Source organism: Petromyzon marinus, chromosome 13, assembly GCF_048934315.1.
Source record: "Petromyzon marinus isolate PM22_M1 ecotype Great Lakes invasive population chromosome 13, UKy_Petmar_22M1.pri1.0, whole genome shotgun sequence".
In the NCBI taxonomy this organism is placed as follows: Eukaryota; Metazoa; Chordata; class Hyperoartia; order Petromyzontiformes; family Petromyzontidae; genus Petromyzon; species Petromyzon marinus.
In genome coordinates this window covers 5,439,114-5,455,426 of record NC_133679.1, presented here as the reverse complement: position 1 = coordinate 5,455,426, position 16,313 = coordinate 5,439,114, and the positions used below count along the sequence as shown (strand labels likewise).

The following is a 16,313-nucleotide window of genomic DNA, read 5'->3' as shown; positions in this document are numbered from 1 at the left end:
TGCTGTGGTTTCTGTTCCACCTTCACTTGAGGTTTTCTTTTCCTCAAGGGTTTTTCTGGATTCGTCTTGTGACTTGTATTTCACCATCCATATCTTCAGATAGTTTTGATGGTGGCAGTGTTTGGCCTGATCTCTTGCTGTATTTGTCTTTCTGCTGTATTGTTTCAATGAAAGACAGCAGGTTTTGAACATATGCACAGACCTCATCACCTTCTTCTTGGTCTTCAACTTCATCGAGTACTCTTTCTACCATACGAAGCAAAGCCCGTCTGCTTTCATCTTCACCAGTCTCATCATCATGGAAACACGTCAAATATATGTATGTTTCCATGAGCTCTCTGCAACGGATTCAAAGCAGTACTGGCCTTGTCCTGCAGCTGTTCCAGTGCCATGATCTGAAGACCGTTCAGATCCTTGCACGACTGACTTTACATACGCTGCCTGTACAATTGCTTGGTCCGTCTCGTTGGAAGAGTTTATCCCCGTCAGTGAACTCTGGGAAACTCTCCTGCCTGGTTCGCCAAAATGTTGCACACTCGAAATGAAGGAAGTGGGCAGGTGCTCCAAATCGAGGGCAAACACATTTATTGTGGTCAGTCTGTAAGATGCAATAGCACGTGTGTCACACACAGGAATCCTCGACCGAGTCGCCATTAACCAAGTGACTGGTGTACAAGTCCCGTTAATCAATAACCCTGCCAGCCACCCACAGGCCCAACACAGTTATCGCATGCTGGTGTACACACGTTTTCAGTTTTTCAGTTTCATTTATTTGGTATAGCCCTGTGAGCCATTCGCCTCTTGAATCGGGTGCAACCGCAACAAACAAAAAACGTACATTGATGCACAGCACATAAGGACTTTCACAAAACCACACTTTACTCCCTTACTGCACGAGGAAATATTTAAAAGAGTGGTCCATTCCTAATGTGCCACAATTGTAATTACGTTACGGCCACGTTGCGTTTCTCCTTGACGGCGGGTACTGAAACACAGCGTGGTCCATTTAGGAAATTCCACATTTCTCTGGTGGGGTCCCGTCTCTTGCAGAGGACAACTGCTGATTTTGCACGAGGTGGTTACATATCGCCCACGGGGACAGGATGAACCACAGTCAACTTCCCACGGGAATTTGAAACTTGCATTCTTCTGGCCGTCAGTTGAGTGCTCGTATTACGGCATATGGGAGAGGAAGGGGTATGTGCAGTGGTTTTTGCACTGCCCTAATAACTGGGCTACCTGAGTTTGATGCTCTGCCACTGCTAGTATCATTGGCCTAGTCATATCTGAATCGGTCCTGGGATCTCCCATCCCTTTACTCGGTCACACTAACCAATGCAAACAAGACAAAGATCCCCCGTATAGCATTAACAGACCGTTGGGGCTAAGTGCTGTTAGCAAGCACCTATGAAGGCCAGCAAGGCACACGAGGGGGTGGGTGGCCAGTACAACGCCCGAACGCCTTTGTCTCCCCAGTGGCGATGTTTACACACCGCACGAGGTACCCATTTGAGGCTGAGTCGACCTAAGGGTGTCCTAGGACCGGTCCAGATAACCGTCACTGGCGTTGGGAGCGAGCGGGAATTGATCTCGGGTGAAGTACGGTTCAACAAATCCCAATGACCAACATTGGAATGGGGAAGCTCTCATTCAGCAGTGGGTTGACAAAGTGTTGTGTCTTAAAACACAATAATATAAGCATGTATATATCTATTTTTTTGACTTCATAAAGGTCCACACCTATATAACCATTATCACAGCATCCATCCACATTGGCAGATATACCAGTGTGAATCTTCCAGTGCACCACAGAATAATGGTAAATGTGTGTGTGCAATAACAACCATAATCTCCTCATTACATGACTCCAATTAATGCCGTTTGAACAATAAACTGTGTAATCATATAACAGGAATGCAACTGCCGTCGTCTGCAGATTAAAACTTTAATGTGGTAAAACCTTGAATGAACATGTTGAAACCTTGTAAAAGACATCCCCGTTGCGTGTGAATAACTGTTCAGTAGGCGCAACAGAATGGCCCGGGAGCTTGGAAATTGTTATGAAACCGGCTCGTTCGTTGCTCTGTAGGACGAGGGGATGCTCAGGTTGGCCACCAGGAAGATAGGCAGTGCCAAGTGGCCAGGGTGGTCAGTCACCCCCCTATTTGCGCCCTTGAACGAACGCAGACCTTTAAAGCTCACGGAATATTTCCTATGCATGTGACCATTCACTCCCCCCTCCCCAACCCCAACTCTGCCCTGCTATTTGATGAATTGTCACAAGTCAGAGTCGCTATTCGACTGAATAATATTGTTTTTCTTTCTCATTTAACTGCCTCATTTGTATTGTGGTATTTCTTGTGTATACGGTCTCGCTTGTAGAGCATAGTACGCTTCATTTGCCTGAAGGGTAACAGCGTGTTGTTTTGCGTACGATTTGTATAAGTTGGAAATAATCGATTCCCACGTGTGTGTATCGTGTCAGATTCACCTGTAGTCATTGAATCGATGCCTCATTACTCGTTGCACCTTTCGTCAAGGGTGATGCACCACGAGTGTGAGTGCGAATATAGCCTGCTCTCCCGGCACTGACAGGTACACAGCAGTATTCATTACCTCATGTCGTATTTTAACGTGAACGTTTTGATTTAAAGCTTTCGTGACTGCAGGGATTCATATTCTTGGTTCTTTCGGTAAAGTCACGTAGAATGTTATTGTTTTATATTTTTTATTATTTTGTTGTTTCCCCTCTACGTGACTTTACCGAAAGAACCAAGAATGTGAACATTTTGCTCCAGCAAGCAGACATCAACGCATTTGTGGTTGATAAAATTCAACTTGGTCAGATGACATAAGTTGTATGCTTAAATATATATTTCCCCCCGCTGACGTTGCAGCCAACTTCAACACATAATAGCAATGAATTGTAAGAATAAGATTGAAAATAAAATCATGCAAACTATGTTCATCCCTTTAATTAGGGTTGCCAACTGTCCGTTTTTTCGACCAGCTGTCAGGGTAAAAAAAAAATTCCGTGCAAAAACCAAAACTCTTAGAATGTCATTATTTAGAATTTCCCAGAGGAATATGCCCCTCCCCCCTCCTCTCACAAACCCACTCACCCCGCCTCCATTTCAGTCATCGAGCACGTGTCCTTTATTTGTGTTCGAGTATAATCGAAAAACGCCACCTTCTAATGCTGTTACAGCACATACAAAAGGTATTGCATTACAAATTGGTTTACCAGCTCAAACAACCCCCTCCCCCAACTGCCACTCCCCTTTCTACCAGGTATAAATGTCACAAAGTGCGTCATGTCCTAAATAGAGCACTTAAAACCCCACTTCCTTGGCCACTTGCAATACTTAACAGCGCATTGTGATTGTGCACCAGTATCATAATCAAGTCCTCTTCATTCAGTGGCGCATCCAAAGCCAACTAAAAGGTTGCTTTCATGATTACTAAATGGCAATGCCAAGCAATGCTGTTTCAGAGCCCACAGCAGAAATGTATGAATCAAAACAGCTCCACAATGCACGATTTTCGCCTTCATGACGTCTTATTTTCCCAGTGTGTGCATGGTTTCTGGGCAATTTGCTGGTAATACCAAGCCCTTATCAGCAGTAGTCAGCCCTAACCCTCTACCTACCCAACCAAAGCCACACTCTTTCCAGGGTTTACAGATAAACCCACCACTCATCGCAATCTTCTCACAAATCTTTTCCTCCTACGAACAACCCTCTGAAATTGATTTTTTTTGGTTAAAAAACCCCCAGATTTTATTTCACACTACTTAGTCTCATCCTTCCACTGGGAGGATATAGGGACAAATTTAAGTCCAGAATATTGTTATTGCAGTGTTAAGTTACCGGTACTTTTACGGATGTTTTTAAAACTTTCTTTTGAATAGTCTGGTCAACGAATTCTCAGTTTCAGGTCATACTTAAGGACATTTGTATGCACGCAGTTGGTTTGTGTAATGCCATGTGCGTATGCATACTGTGGTGCATGCGTAATGCTATAATCCCACTAACTTGAGCTTGATACACCAAAGTGGACGAGTGGAATTTGAACCTGGCTTTGCCATACTCAAGATTAACTCGGCCTTGACGATCTGGTGCACAATATAAATATCGATACCAGAAAAACCAGGCTGCTGGGTGTGGTTCTGGTCATGCCACATCTTTGTGTGCCCTGTCAACTTTTTTGTATTTTTTTTTCCCTGAGAGGACTTACCTAAACGATTTACAATGGTTAAGAGTAAATCCAGTAGTGTTCTTAATGCCCTGCCCACTGTATATTACATACGATGTTTAAATGGTCTTTGGAAAATGTAACAATGAATTTAACGTATTAAGCTGGCACAGCAGTAGATCAAGCAGTTTGCAATCCGAAGGTTGCCAGTTCAAATCCTGGTTGGGGGTTGACTTACTCCAGAATCCAGGGTTGATAAAGGGAGTACAGCCTCGTGGGGAAGTCAACAGCGGTTTCCCTATGGGTTCACTCGCTCCCGCAATAAGAATATGGAATTTCCATCACTGGCTCAGGGCTGTAAACAAGAGGCAAGAACTGTCTCAATGCACATTTGAGCAGGACATCCTTTCACTTAATAAAATAACCCAACTAAGCCATGGCAAACCCCAGCAACAATGACAACCTGCCAGTGACATAATTGGAAATTGTCTTAATGGGCATGCTGTTCAAAAAGATTACCACTTATTAGCACATCAGTTGCTGATGGGACTTTAGAGGTCACAGTATGGATTTTTTTGATTGGCCGGAGATATATTTAGCAAATTAATTAGTTTTCAAAGGTCTGGTATGACATTTTAAGAACTTGTGCCATTGTTACAGATCTCACCAGCAACAGTAAACAAAATATCTTCTCTGCGATCAGGGTGTAATGTAGCCAGTGCTCCCCATGAAATAAATGAAAAACTAGCAAGCAGCCAATTATTCTGTGCGATCATGTGTCAGTTGATGTGCAATATTCCTTGTAAGTTGTCCTGCCACTGGGCTGTGGTGTTTCACCCTAATGTGGAAATGAAAACGTGCATACCATAAATATATATTCTCATTCCTTGGTGTGACATTTTTTGGATAAAAACGGTTGCCTAGTTTTAGAAACTTTCACTGTACGGCTACAAAAATGGTGTGAAAACATCAATTTCACATTTAAAAACAAGTTCGTTATTTACAAATTAAAACGGCCAACAAAAAACATAAAATGCATCTACAATACTACCATTCCATTAATTTGTGCAATATTTTGCCGACACTGCTGAAACATGCTCATTTAAATGTAAATCTCGAAGTACTCGTATGACCCTAGTCGAGGTGGTAACGGGGAGGTCACAATTGCAGCGATGGACCCAGACATGACAAAAAAGCAAAGGTAAGCTGAGAAATGCTGGGCTGATGTCACCTTTTGCTGGGTGATGCTGTCATTTTTTGTTTATAGTAAACTCCCATGCTTCCTTTCTTGGCAGGGGCTCGTGTTTTTTATTTTGCAGATGGAATACTGCAGAACCACATCCACAGCACGAGTGATCGCTTATTTCTTGCAGACAGAATCTTACTGTCTGCAAGACTGGTAGCTCCCCCCTGCCTCCTCTTTGTACCCCAACAGATAATTCATACCCCAACAGATAATTTATACCCGAACAGATAATTAATACACAAATGCAGCAACATCCCAAGAGTTGACTCAACATCTTCCTGGATAAATTACATTATTAACTTTTAATCCATTTCCTGTTATTTTAGCAGGATTTTTTTGTACAAATCTATTTTCATTTAATCTCTGTATTTGTACGAAAAAAATCCTAAACGTAATCCAGCTACTCAAATTCCTAGATGCATGGTTACAAAACAAAGTAGAGCCGTTTTGCTTGAAAAGTAAAGGTCAATAAAACCACTAGTGTGAATTATTGCGGTTCAGCTCCCATAACGTGTAAACTACTTTGCATGCACATGATACAAGCCAAGCCAACCATATATAATACATTTCCTCTAAAAAGGAAGAGAAAGTAGATCTCGTAAATTATTTCAGACAGTGCATGAATCCACTTGGTTTCTGCCCTTGAACTTTCTATTTGTTCCCACCCATGCCAGTGTGTTGTGCGAGTTTGTTCCTGCATGAAGCCGTGACGAGTCTTTGCGAGAACTGAGGGGTTCCTTTTCCTTGAAAATTCCACCTACACATCTCGGAAACCCTTTGCTGCGACGGTTTATAGAGTGAGCATATTTGAAAAACATCATAAATTTTGTCGCTATTGCGCCTACCGGCAAAGTGTTTTCATTTGCACAAAATGCCATTTTTTCTCGTCAAGATAGTTAAATCACAAGTACTCCATTTCAGTTTAATTGCTCTTCAAAGCCTGCATAGGGTAAAAAAATATATATCTAATGCAATGGTTTAAAATCTACCTATTACCTTTATACTAGTACAATTACATGAAGAGCACTCATCAGACATTTCTTTGCAACATTGATCATTTAAAAGGGGCAACAATGATAATTTTTAACTTGACGCATTTTGAAAAAGATTTCGAGCAAGCCAATTGTTAGTATTTAACAAGCAGTTTCCCAAAGACTTATGGTTAATGGCTTTGATAATGGATGTGTACACATATCGTAGACACTCCTCCAAGCTCACAAGTCTGCATCAGAGCTTGCATAACTTAAATGATATTTTATTTAAAAAATACATTAAAATACATACATACACACACATATAAAATACATTTAGAAAAAATGTACCATTCCTAGCAGAATGTCACTGCCTAAACTTGACTAACGGTCTAATACACACGTCTTTTTTAAATATTAGTCTTATTTAGCTTCTTTAATCACCAGATGTAGACCATTAGCTTCTTAACACACGTACAAATGAAAATGTCTCAATATCCATTTAGCTTAAGTCATTCCAAGATTGTCACAAAAAATTGGCATACAGCAATGTATTCCTTTGTCAATTCCAATTACCTTGCCATTGAGATCAAAATAAAATTAGGCATGTTCTACTGATGGTCTGAAACAGCAGAAATAGCAATAAACATATATGTTAATGGTCAAGTTTATTTATTATCCACCAAACTAACTTTCCATGTCGGCATAAACATCTTCCACAGTTCAATACGGCTATTCATACAAGGACCATTACGCCATGTGCTTAAACTTTGTTTCAACTTTTTTTGAGTGCAATAAAATTCTAGAAATAAACAACGAACTTCCACCAGATATTAGGCGGAACATCAATACGGCAGAAAAATAAAACAATACAATTCTCATTAATTCTCATATCTGCAAATATAATATTAGTATTTGGCCACATACCGTTAAAGGCCTGTATCAGAAAATAAAAATATATTTTCACTTCTGTTTAATAAAGTATAGACTCATTAACTTTACCTACATATACATAAACTTGTGGTAAACATACTAAAATAGCAAATAAGAAAAGTATATTGGTGCAATGGATTTTCATTCACTACTTTATGTTATAGAAATAGCATAGAAAAGCATACTTACACATTGGTTATTCTTTGTTCTATTAATATAGAGGAATTTATCACATACAGTGTACCATTATAAACATGCTAAGTGAAATGCTATAGATGAGTATATTATGTTCTTATGTAATATTTAATACAATACTGTCAACCGCGATGCATAAACAGCAATTGTGTCGATATTCAGTAGAGCTTGTTAATAAAATGAGTTAACAGTGTCATGCCATAGAAGCCAAAAGGCCACCCTAAATAAAAAGTAAATCCAATTTAAAACTCATAAATTAAATTAATGTACTAAATAGTAAACATTTATTATAAGAAATATACTGCCATTCTTCAAGTCAAAAACAAAAATATATTTATCTGTGTGAATATATAATATAAAGAGTATACAGTATGGTTATACCTGACCTGTATTTTCATAGCATTATCTTTGATGTACATAGGAGTACTTGAAGGGACACAGTGGCTGTGCGCTGCTATACATCAGTGGCTTATGATTACGAGAATATGCGGATGGCCTGAGTAACGGTGGTGAGGCACACAGGGCACCTGGGCTCTTCTCCCTTCTCACAGATACCACTCGCACACTCCATGCAGAACAGATTGTGGCCGCAGGGCACGAGGGCGGCCGTCACCGCGCTCTCCCGGCACACCGCGCAGTCGCGGGCCGCCCGGCCCTCGCCCACGTCGGCCATCTCGCCCGGGGAGCCCGAGGCAGTGCCGCCAAAGCCGGAGCCCAGGCTGCCGTCGCTCTCGTTGCCGCTGCCGCAGCTGTCGGCCAACTCGGGCGGGCTCAGCCCGTACTTGGGCAGGCCCTGCGTGAGCGGGTCGCTGCGCGCGCGCCGCGCCAGCGGGTGGTCCAGCAGTGGACCGTTATCCGTGCCGAAGGTGGGAGACAGGCGGCTCCCATTGGTGATGATGGCCGCGACCGAGTGCCGGCCCCCGAGCCCTGCAGCGCCACCACCTTGCCCGTGCAAATGGCCGGGAAGGCTGCCCAGCACCGCGAGCGGGTTGGTGCGCTCAAAGTGGGCCCAGAGGAGGGCCGTGGGGCCTGCCTCCAACGTGCCAGACGACGACTCGATGAGCAGCTCTTCGGAACTGAGCGATGTGAGCGAGTCTCCGAATCCAAAGGCCCCGCTGCTGCCGAACGGGCTCGTTGGGCTGAAGTCGGCACTGTAGCGGCCACCGTTGCTGCTGCTGCTTCCGCCGCCGCTGCCGCCGCTGCCGCCGCTCCCTCCGCCAAGGTGCGAGTCGCTGGTGGAGCCGCCGCCGCTACCCAGCGAGCTGGAGCTGTCGTTGCGGTTGGTGGAGAACGGCTTGCGCGGCGGGCGGATCCACAGGCTGCCGGGTTGGTAGCCGCCGCCATTGCCGCCGTTGTCGAAGCCGACGTCGGTGCCGTTCACGTGGAAGTCGTTTTCGTCGTTGAACTCGATGAGGCCGCCCGTGCGTAGGGCGATGTGCGCCTCGATCTCCTCGCGCGCGCGGTCCACGTTCTCGGGCATGCCCGTCACCTCGAACACGGGCTCCTTGTCTCGGCTCGGCGTCACGATGTACGTGTGCGTACCCTGCTGGATGCGCTTGATCGTGGCGCCCTTGGGCCCCACCACCAGGCCCACGACGCGGTAAGGCACGCGCACCTGGATGGTGGTCTGGCCTGGCACGGGGGGCGGGGGGCCCGGCACGGGCCCCCCGCTGGGCAATCCCAGGGCCCCGGGCTTGTTGCGCGAGGCACGGATGACCGAGAAATGTTCGGCGGCCGAGAGAATTTCTCGTTTGGCCATGGCCACGTCCTCCTGACGCCCCGTGATGACGAACACCGGCTCCTCGCCTCGCACGGGAGTCTTGATGTACGTGTTGGTCTTCGCCCGAAGCGCCTTAATCTTGCAACCTGCACGGACACGGTTCAGTCTTAATTAGTAATGGGCAAATGGTGGGGAAAATGACACACGAGTTAACTGGCAGCATTGCAAATCCAACGGTGGGCCCATCGCCAAAGCCAACAGGCGCAAATGGGCACGCGTGGCTAAGTGGCTAGAGGGGTAAATAAAACTTGCACTCCAATGGTTCGAACACAAGGGGCCAGCAGGAGCTGGGAGGCGGGAAGCAAAGGCAGTCGCCGCCCCAAGGGAGGAGGGGTCCCTGGCCCAGCAAGGGCCAACTCGCTCCTCCACCCACTCCCCTCCCCACGCGTAACATGCACAAAGAGACACGCGGGTTCCAACCACAACACAAAGGGCTCGCGTTTCGGAGCATCACGGCGGCGACACAAGAAGGCGTTTCTTTGGAGATGGAAAAAAAAACATTCTGCGGGAAGGTGACACCACGACCATTACTCATCATCCTCCATATGGCAAGTACTGCCCTGCAGCAAACTTGGCCCATATAGATCTCCGACCAGGTCATCACTTGAGCATTTAAACCCACGAAGTACAACTGTCTTCATGACGACTCAGCACATTCGGCAATAACAGTGGCTTTAAGTAACAAACATGTTTAACAATGTTTTGGGCAATGGCCCTTCTTCATGTCACACAGAGAGATCGAGTGGATAATAGGAAATGGAGATTGCACTTCACACAATGAAGCGTGATGAGAATAACATTTTTTTCTGATGACCAGTTTTTAAATTGGCATATAGGTATCTAACAGTAGCTATTGGGTAGCAGACAAATGTAATTTTCATCTGGCCCCATGGTATAAAGTGTCATCTCCAACTTCTTATTATTTATCCTATCTCTACTTAATAATAAAACTCGACACATTCTTCAATAATACTGCCTTAAAAAGCCACAATAGGTGACGATTCGACCAAAGGCCCTTCACGGCACAGAGAAGCCAACGAAAACATTTTGGGGCCATCAAGGGAGCAAAAAGGATGCCAACGAGGTGGGGCGACGTTCATCCAGCAGTGGATAATCAATGGCTGATAATCATCAATTCCCATGCACACATATCCACGCAACGCGATGCAGCATGCATACGCTGCACAATACCAAAGGCCACAATACATATGAACTAATGCACAGTATACGTAAACACAGAACAATATAGGAGTGTAATGTATAGTGTTACACAGACATTTATATACACAGCATATATAATGTGTAGTTATGGAATGCACAGCATGTTCTCACATATGTGGCTAACAATACACAGCACACTGCTAAACATGAAACTTGGAACGTCTACACCGAACTATTGTGTTCATGACCAATGTGCATATGACCACAAAACAAGTCATATTGGTGCACGTACATGACATATGCACACACACACATTGTAACTGGGTATATATATTTGCACGCACCACACACACAATAGAGTACACCACTGCAACATATACACCTCTCCAGGCGAGGCACATCTACCTAAACCCTTGCCATTCATCCAAGCCACAGCCGTATAAACAGTGCACCCTCCCCACCTCTGCCGTAGGGGCTGTTACTGTTGGCGAAAGCGCTGTTTGCGAGCATCTATTAAGGCTGGCTGGGAGCAGAACTTGGCAGTAGTGGTGCTAGCACTGGAGCTGATGTATACATCATTTTGGGCTGAATCCACCCAGAGGTGCCGGGTTTTAGGATCAGGTACCAATTGCCGCTTGTGGTGTCATTGTGTGATGATGTGCATGTCGACATGATAGTCAGCCACTACGCCGTTTACGTGAATTGTGTCTCGGTGTATGTACACATGTGCTTGTTGGGGTACACGTATCAGGCAGGCTACATGTACATGTATACATAAGAACGTTACTGTGACCATGCTGTACTTAACAGATGCTCACTAACAGCAACTGTCCTGCATAAGGCCGACGGAATGAATGATGCACGTGTATGAACTTAGCAATATATGTATGATCGATGTACGTGAATGTATAAAGGTCGCTCCGTGTCTACTCGTGTGAAAGTATGCACGTTGACATCTGCACATGAAGAACGTCTGAGACTTTAAGAATGCGTGGCTGGCTACACGCGCGTGTGTGTGTGTATTAATGCACGTGTATATATTTCCAGACGACTGTTTTAACCGGGTAACAGGGCCATCCCCTAGGACGACTCGGCCTCAAATGAGCAGCTGGTGCCGGGCGTAAACATCGCCACTGGGGAGACAAAGGCGGCCGGGCGTGGTTGAAGGCGAGTACACTGTGCCGTTTCGGCGAATGAGTAAATGGGTTACTCTTACTGCCCGTGTTCACCTCCGAGCATACATTTGCAACGTGTGACCGTAACAGGAAGACACGTGCGCGTTCCTACTTGTGTACCCGTGTGCCCCACATACAGTGGGCGTAGTGCGTGCAGGTGTGTGGGCTGACACACACGTGCGAGTACAGTACACTGTATGTTTACAGTACGTTAGAATGCGCGCATGCGGGTATATGTTATTATTCCTGTTACTCTGAATGTACCCGTGTCAATGTGTATGCCTGTGCACGTTTAAATGTGTACTGTGCATGCACTCTATGGATGATGCACTGAATATATGCATCAGCGAGTGTGTATACTGTGCACATAAGAATGCGTATAAGTGTGTAAATGTACACTCCTGTAAATATCAAAGAACGTATCTATGGGTGTAAATGTATACAGTACATCAATCAATATATGCTATGTAATAAAGTGTGTAAATGTGTGTAATGTATCAATCGGTGAATGTAATGTGTATACATCTGTAACGTGTGATGTGTGTGTAGCATGTACGTGTATGTGTGTTAAATGTGCGAGTACAGTGTGACGAATATCTGAACCGGGCCTGGGCATCCCCTAGGTTGACTCAGCCTAAAAAAATAGTACCTGGTGCGGTGTGTAGTAAACATCGTCACTGGGGAGACAAAGGCGGCCGGGCGTGGTGCTGGCCACCCACCCCCTTGTGTACCGTGCTAACAGCACTTGCCCCAACAGTCTGGCTAAGGCTACACGTGGGATCTTTGTCTTTGTACAGTGTAAACGAAAGTTAGTAAACGTGTGTAGTCTATATGAATGTGTGTAATGTGTGTAAACCGGTGAATGTAATGTGTATACATCTGTAACGCGTGTGATGTGTGTGTAAACGTGCAGTGTACTATGTGTGTGTGTACATGTGCAGTGTACTATGTGTGTACATGTGCAGTGTACTGTGTGTGTGTAAACGTGAAGTGTACTATGTGTGTGTGTACACGTGCAGTGTACTATGTGTGTGTGTACACGTGCAGTGTACTATGTGTGTGTACACGTGCAGTGTACTATGTGTGTACATGTGCAGTGTACTGTGTGTGTGTACATGTGCAGTGTACTATGTAAGTGTGTAAACGTACAGTGTACTATGTAAGTGTGTAAACGTACAGTGTACTATGTGTGTGTACACGTCCAGTGTACTATGTGTGTGTGCATCAATGAGTAGTGTAAGAAGCGTACGTGCAGCCCAGACACCACCACCACCATGAAACACCAACACCACCACCACCACCAACAAACACCAACACCACCACCACCATCAAACACCAACACCACCACCACACACCACCACCATCAAACACCAACACCATCAAACACCAACACCATCAAACACCAACACCATCAAACACCACCACCATCAAACACCACCACCATCAAACACCAACAACACCAACACCACCACCATCAAACACAAACACCACCACCACCATCAAACACCAACACCATCAAACACCACCACCATCAAACACCAACACCACCACCATCAAACACCAACACCATCAAACACCACCACCATCAAACACCAACACCACCACCACCAACAACACCACCACCATCAAACAACACCACCACCACCAACAACAAAGGGCCCCGGGCAAGGCGTCAGCGACGTGCACTCCTCTCACCCTGCCTGCCCACGATCTCTGCGACGTGCTCCGAGCTGGGCACCGCCACGCACTCTGTGGTGTTGTGGCCTCGCTTGCAGGAGCCCGAGTCCAGGACTCCGACGCCTCCCAGACCTCCTCCACCCCCTCCAAACAGCAGCAGCGCGGCGTGGCTCACAGACGACTGCTGCTGATGATGACCCTCATCATCCTCATCATCTTCCATCTCCACCTCTACATCTTCACCACCACCACCGCCGCCGTTGCTGCTGCTGCTGTCGCCAGCTCCTACAGCTACCGCAGCTGCCGCTGGTGCCGCTGTTGGAGCCGGCCCAGGTCCTGGTCCCGGGACCCCGTCGAGTCCCAGCAGGCTCAGCTGGTCCAGGGCGATCTGCAACGCCCGGCGCTCGTCGAACGATTCGGGGTGGAGGTGGCGATGACCGAGACCGACTCCACCACCACCACCTCCACCTCCTCCTCCTCCCACGCCCAGCTCATCGCTGCTGCTGCCGCCGCTGCTGCCGCCGCTGCTGCTGCTGCCGCCTCCTCGCTGTTTCATGTCTGCGAAAAGCGAGCTCGGCATGACGCTGAGAGGTGTTGGTGAAGCTGCTTGTGGTGGTGCTGCTGCTGCTGGTGGTGGTGCTGCTGGTGGTGGTGCTGGTGGTGGACGAGGAGACGATTCCCGGCGACCACGGCTCTAGCTAGGGGAGGCGGTGCGTGCGAGCGCCTTTCGCGATACATCTGTAATGTGTGTCAGTGTGTGTGTGTCAGTGTGTCAAAGTGTGTGTTAGTGTGTGTCAGTGTGTGTGTTAGTGTGTGTGTGTTAGTGTGTCAAAGTGTGTGTTAGTGTGTGTGTTAGTGTGTCAAAGTGTGTGTGTGTCAGTGTGTGTGTTAGTGTGTGTCAGTGTGTGTCAGTGTGCCAACGTGTGTCAGTGTGTCAAAGTGTGTGTGTGTTAGTGTATGTGTCAAAGTGTGTCATTGTATATGCATGTGATTAGTGTATGGCAGTCAGTGAGTCAGCGGTGTAGTGCATACAGAGTGCATGCATTGTTTAAGTATATGGTATGCGAAGTACGTTTGGCCGTGTATTGTCAGCGTATTATACATGTGTTTATTTGTATATGTGTATTGTATGTGAAGTGTACGTGTTTATCGTGCGTGTATGTGAATGTACGTTACGCGTGTTTACGTATGCGCGTGTATTTTGTATTATGTGAGTTTTATTAATGAAGGGTTAAAGTTTGGTCGTGGTTGGAAGGAGGACAGAGAGAGTAAGAGGGTTGACACAAGGCGCAGACATCAGAATTACAAAGCGAGTCCATTAACTCAAAATAATAACATTATCGGCACTGCCACCAACAACAATGAATGCGGGTCTGCACTGTATCATTATCAATATACCAGATTTGCGTGGTTCGAGATGTAAACATAGAGCCCGCGGCTTGCGGACGAATCTTCCTTAAAAAAAATAATGCTAATAATAATCACACGTAACCCCCCCCCTCCTCCTCCTCCAAAAAATATATATAATAAAGACGCTAATTAAAAAAAACAATTTGACACTGTAAATTGTAATCAATAATAACAACAACCAGAGTTTGATGTTCGCGAGCGCGCGCGGCGGCGGAGGCGGCGAGCAGAACAAAAGCGGTGCACACGCCGCGCGCGCGCCCCGCCAACTGCGCTTTGTGACGTCACCGGCGCGAAGACCCCGCCCCCCCTCGCCCCGGGGGGGGGGGGGGGTCGAAGAGCGCCACCCGCGCCTCCCCCATTGGTCGCGACGGCCGTCGAGCGCGCGCGACGTCGTTAGTGCGCGCGCGACTATGGGTGGGGGGGGTTGTGGAGACGTCACGTCACGCGCGCGACAGATCCGCCCCTCCCCCACCAAACACCGCCCATCGTCTTAACCGGCTCCCCCCCCCACCCCGCAAGGCGCGTGACGTCACGCGTGAAAAGCGCGCGTCAAGATTGGAGGGCACGCGCGTGTTGTCGCGAATATTAATTAGGTGGGCGGAGTTATGGTGGGGAAGGGGGCGGAGTTACGTGGGTGGGTAGAGGCGGGGTTACGGGGAGAGGGCGGGGGGGTACACGTGCGGCCCCGCCCCCTGCTCCTGCTCTGTGCGTTGGAGCCGTCAAGCGGTGAACGGACGAGTTCGCATCCCCAAACTCAAGCTTTCTCGCACGGTTCTTAAAATGGGGAGAAAAAAATAACTTGAATTGTTGTTCGGTGATACTGCTTTGGCAATGGTGAACAATTACACAAAAAACGCTCAACGTGAGCGTCATTAACACGCTGCCATAAAAGTAGAGATATAGTTTTTTAATAGGCGACGTTTCGGGCACCCACCCTTTTTCATAAATAATGAAAAAAACCATAGCTATGCATTTCATTTTAAGCTGACATTCGCAGTTCTGCAGTCAGAAATTGACACGTGTTTTTATTTTAAATCAGTGAATCTTGTTTTTTTATTGATGATGTGTTTACTCCTGTACCTGATATAGTATCTGCTAATGTGACACTGCACAACAACAATTCAAAATATCCTTAATAATTCAACGTGAAATCTCCCAATGTTTTCAAGGTAACATCCTGGAGAGTGTAAAGTGTGATCTACCACTGTCAGATCTTTAAATTGTATGCCTGCTCTGAATAAAAATGGGATATTACCAGAACCTTTGAACTCAAAGTATATTTTTGCAAGGCAGTGCTAATTGCAAATTTGGTAAAAGGGGATCTTTTTAATTAATATTCATCTCTTCTTGTGCAGACTGCCAACACGGCATCTTAATTGGGCACTGTTTTAAATACGGAATAACTTTTATTTTAATTAAACGCATACTCTATAATATGACCAGAAACATGGAAATTAAACCAAAAAAATGGAACAAAAACTTTAAAGTACCAAAAGAATAGCGTGGAGAGGGAGGAGAGACACGTTCCTTACATTTAATCGATATGCGTAATCCATGCGAGACGTGGATTA

At 46.1% G+C, this 16,313-nt stretch overlaps 1 protein-coding gene across 2 annotated transcripts; it reads right to left on the bottom strand.

Annotated features, from left to right (window-relative positions):
* Positions 1 to 6,679: 6,679 nt before the first annotated feature.
* Positions 6,680 to 15,044, bottom strand: LOC116941890 (RNA-binding protein MEX3B-like). Of its 2 annotated transcripts, none has more exons than XM_032953214.2 (3): positions 14,731 to 15,044; positions 13,351 to 14,070; positions 6,680 to 9,405 (listed from the first exon to the last, which is right to left on the bottom strand). In XM_032953214.2, the coding sequence occupies exons 2-3, from the start codon at positions 13,910 to 13,912 to the stop codon at positions 8,015 to 8,017; spliced, it is 1,953 nt and encodes a 650-aa protein (XP_032809105.2). In that variant the 5' UTR covers positions 13,913 to 14,070; positions 14,731 to 15,044; the 3' UTR covers positions 6,680 to 8,014. The 2 variants fall into 2 exon arrangements, with proteins under 2 accessions (XP_032809105.2, XP_032809106.2); XM_032953215.2 differs by having other exon boundaries at positions 14,922 to 15,042.
* Between the last annotated feature and the right edge of the window lie 1,269 nt (positions 15,045 to 16,313).

Coding starts and splice junctions, on each gene's coding strand:
- LOC116941890 (XM_032953214.2), bottom strand. CDS start 13,912: ATGCCGAGCTCGCTTTTCGCAGACATGAAACAGCGAGGAGGCGGCAGC. Junction 9,406..13,350: donor AGAGATCGTGGGCAGGCAGG/GTGAGAGGAGTG, acceptor GTGTCCGTGCAG/GTTGCAAGATTAAGGCGCTT.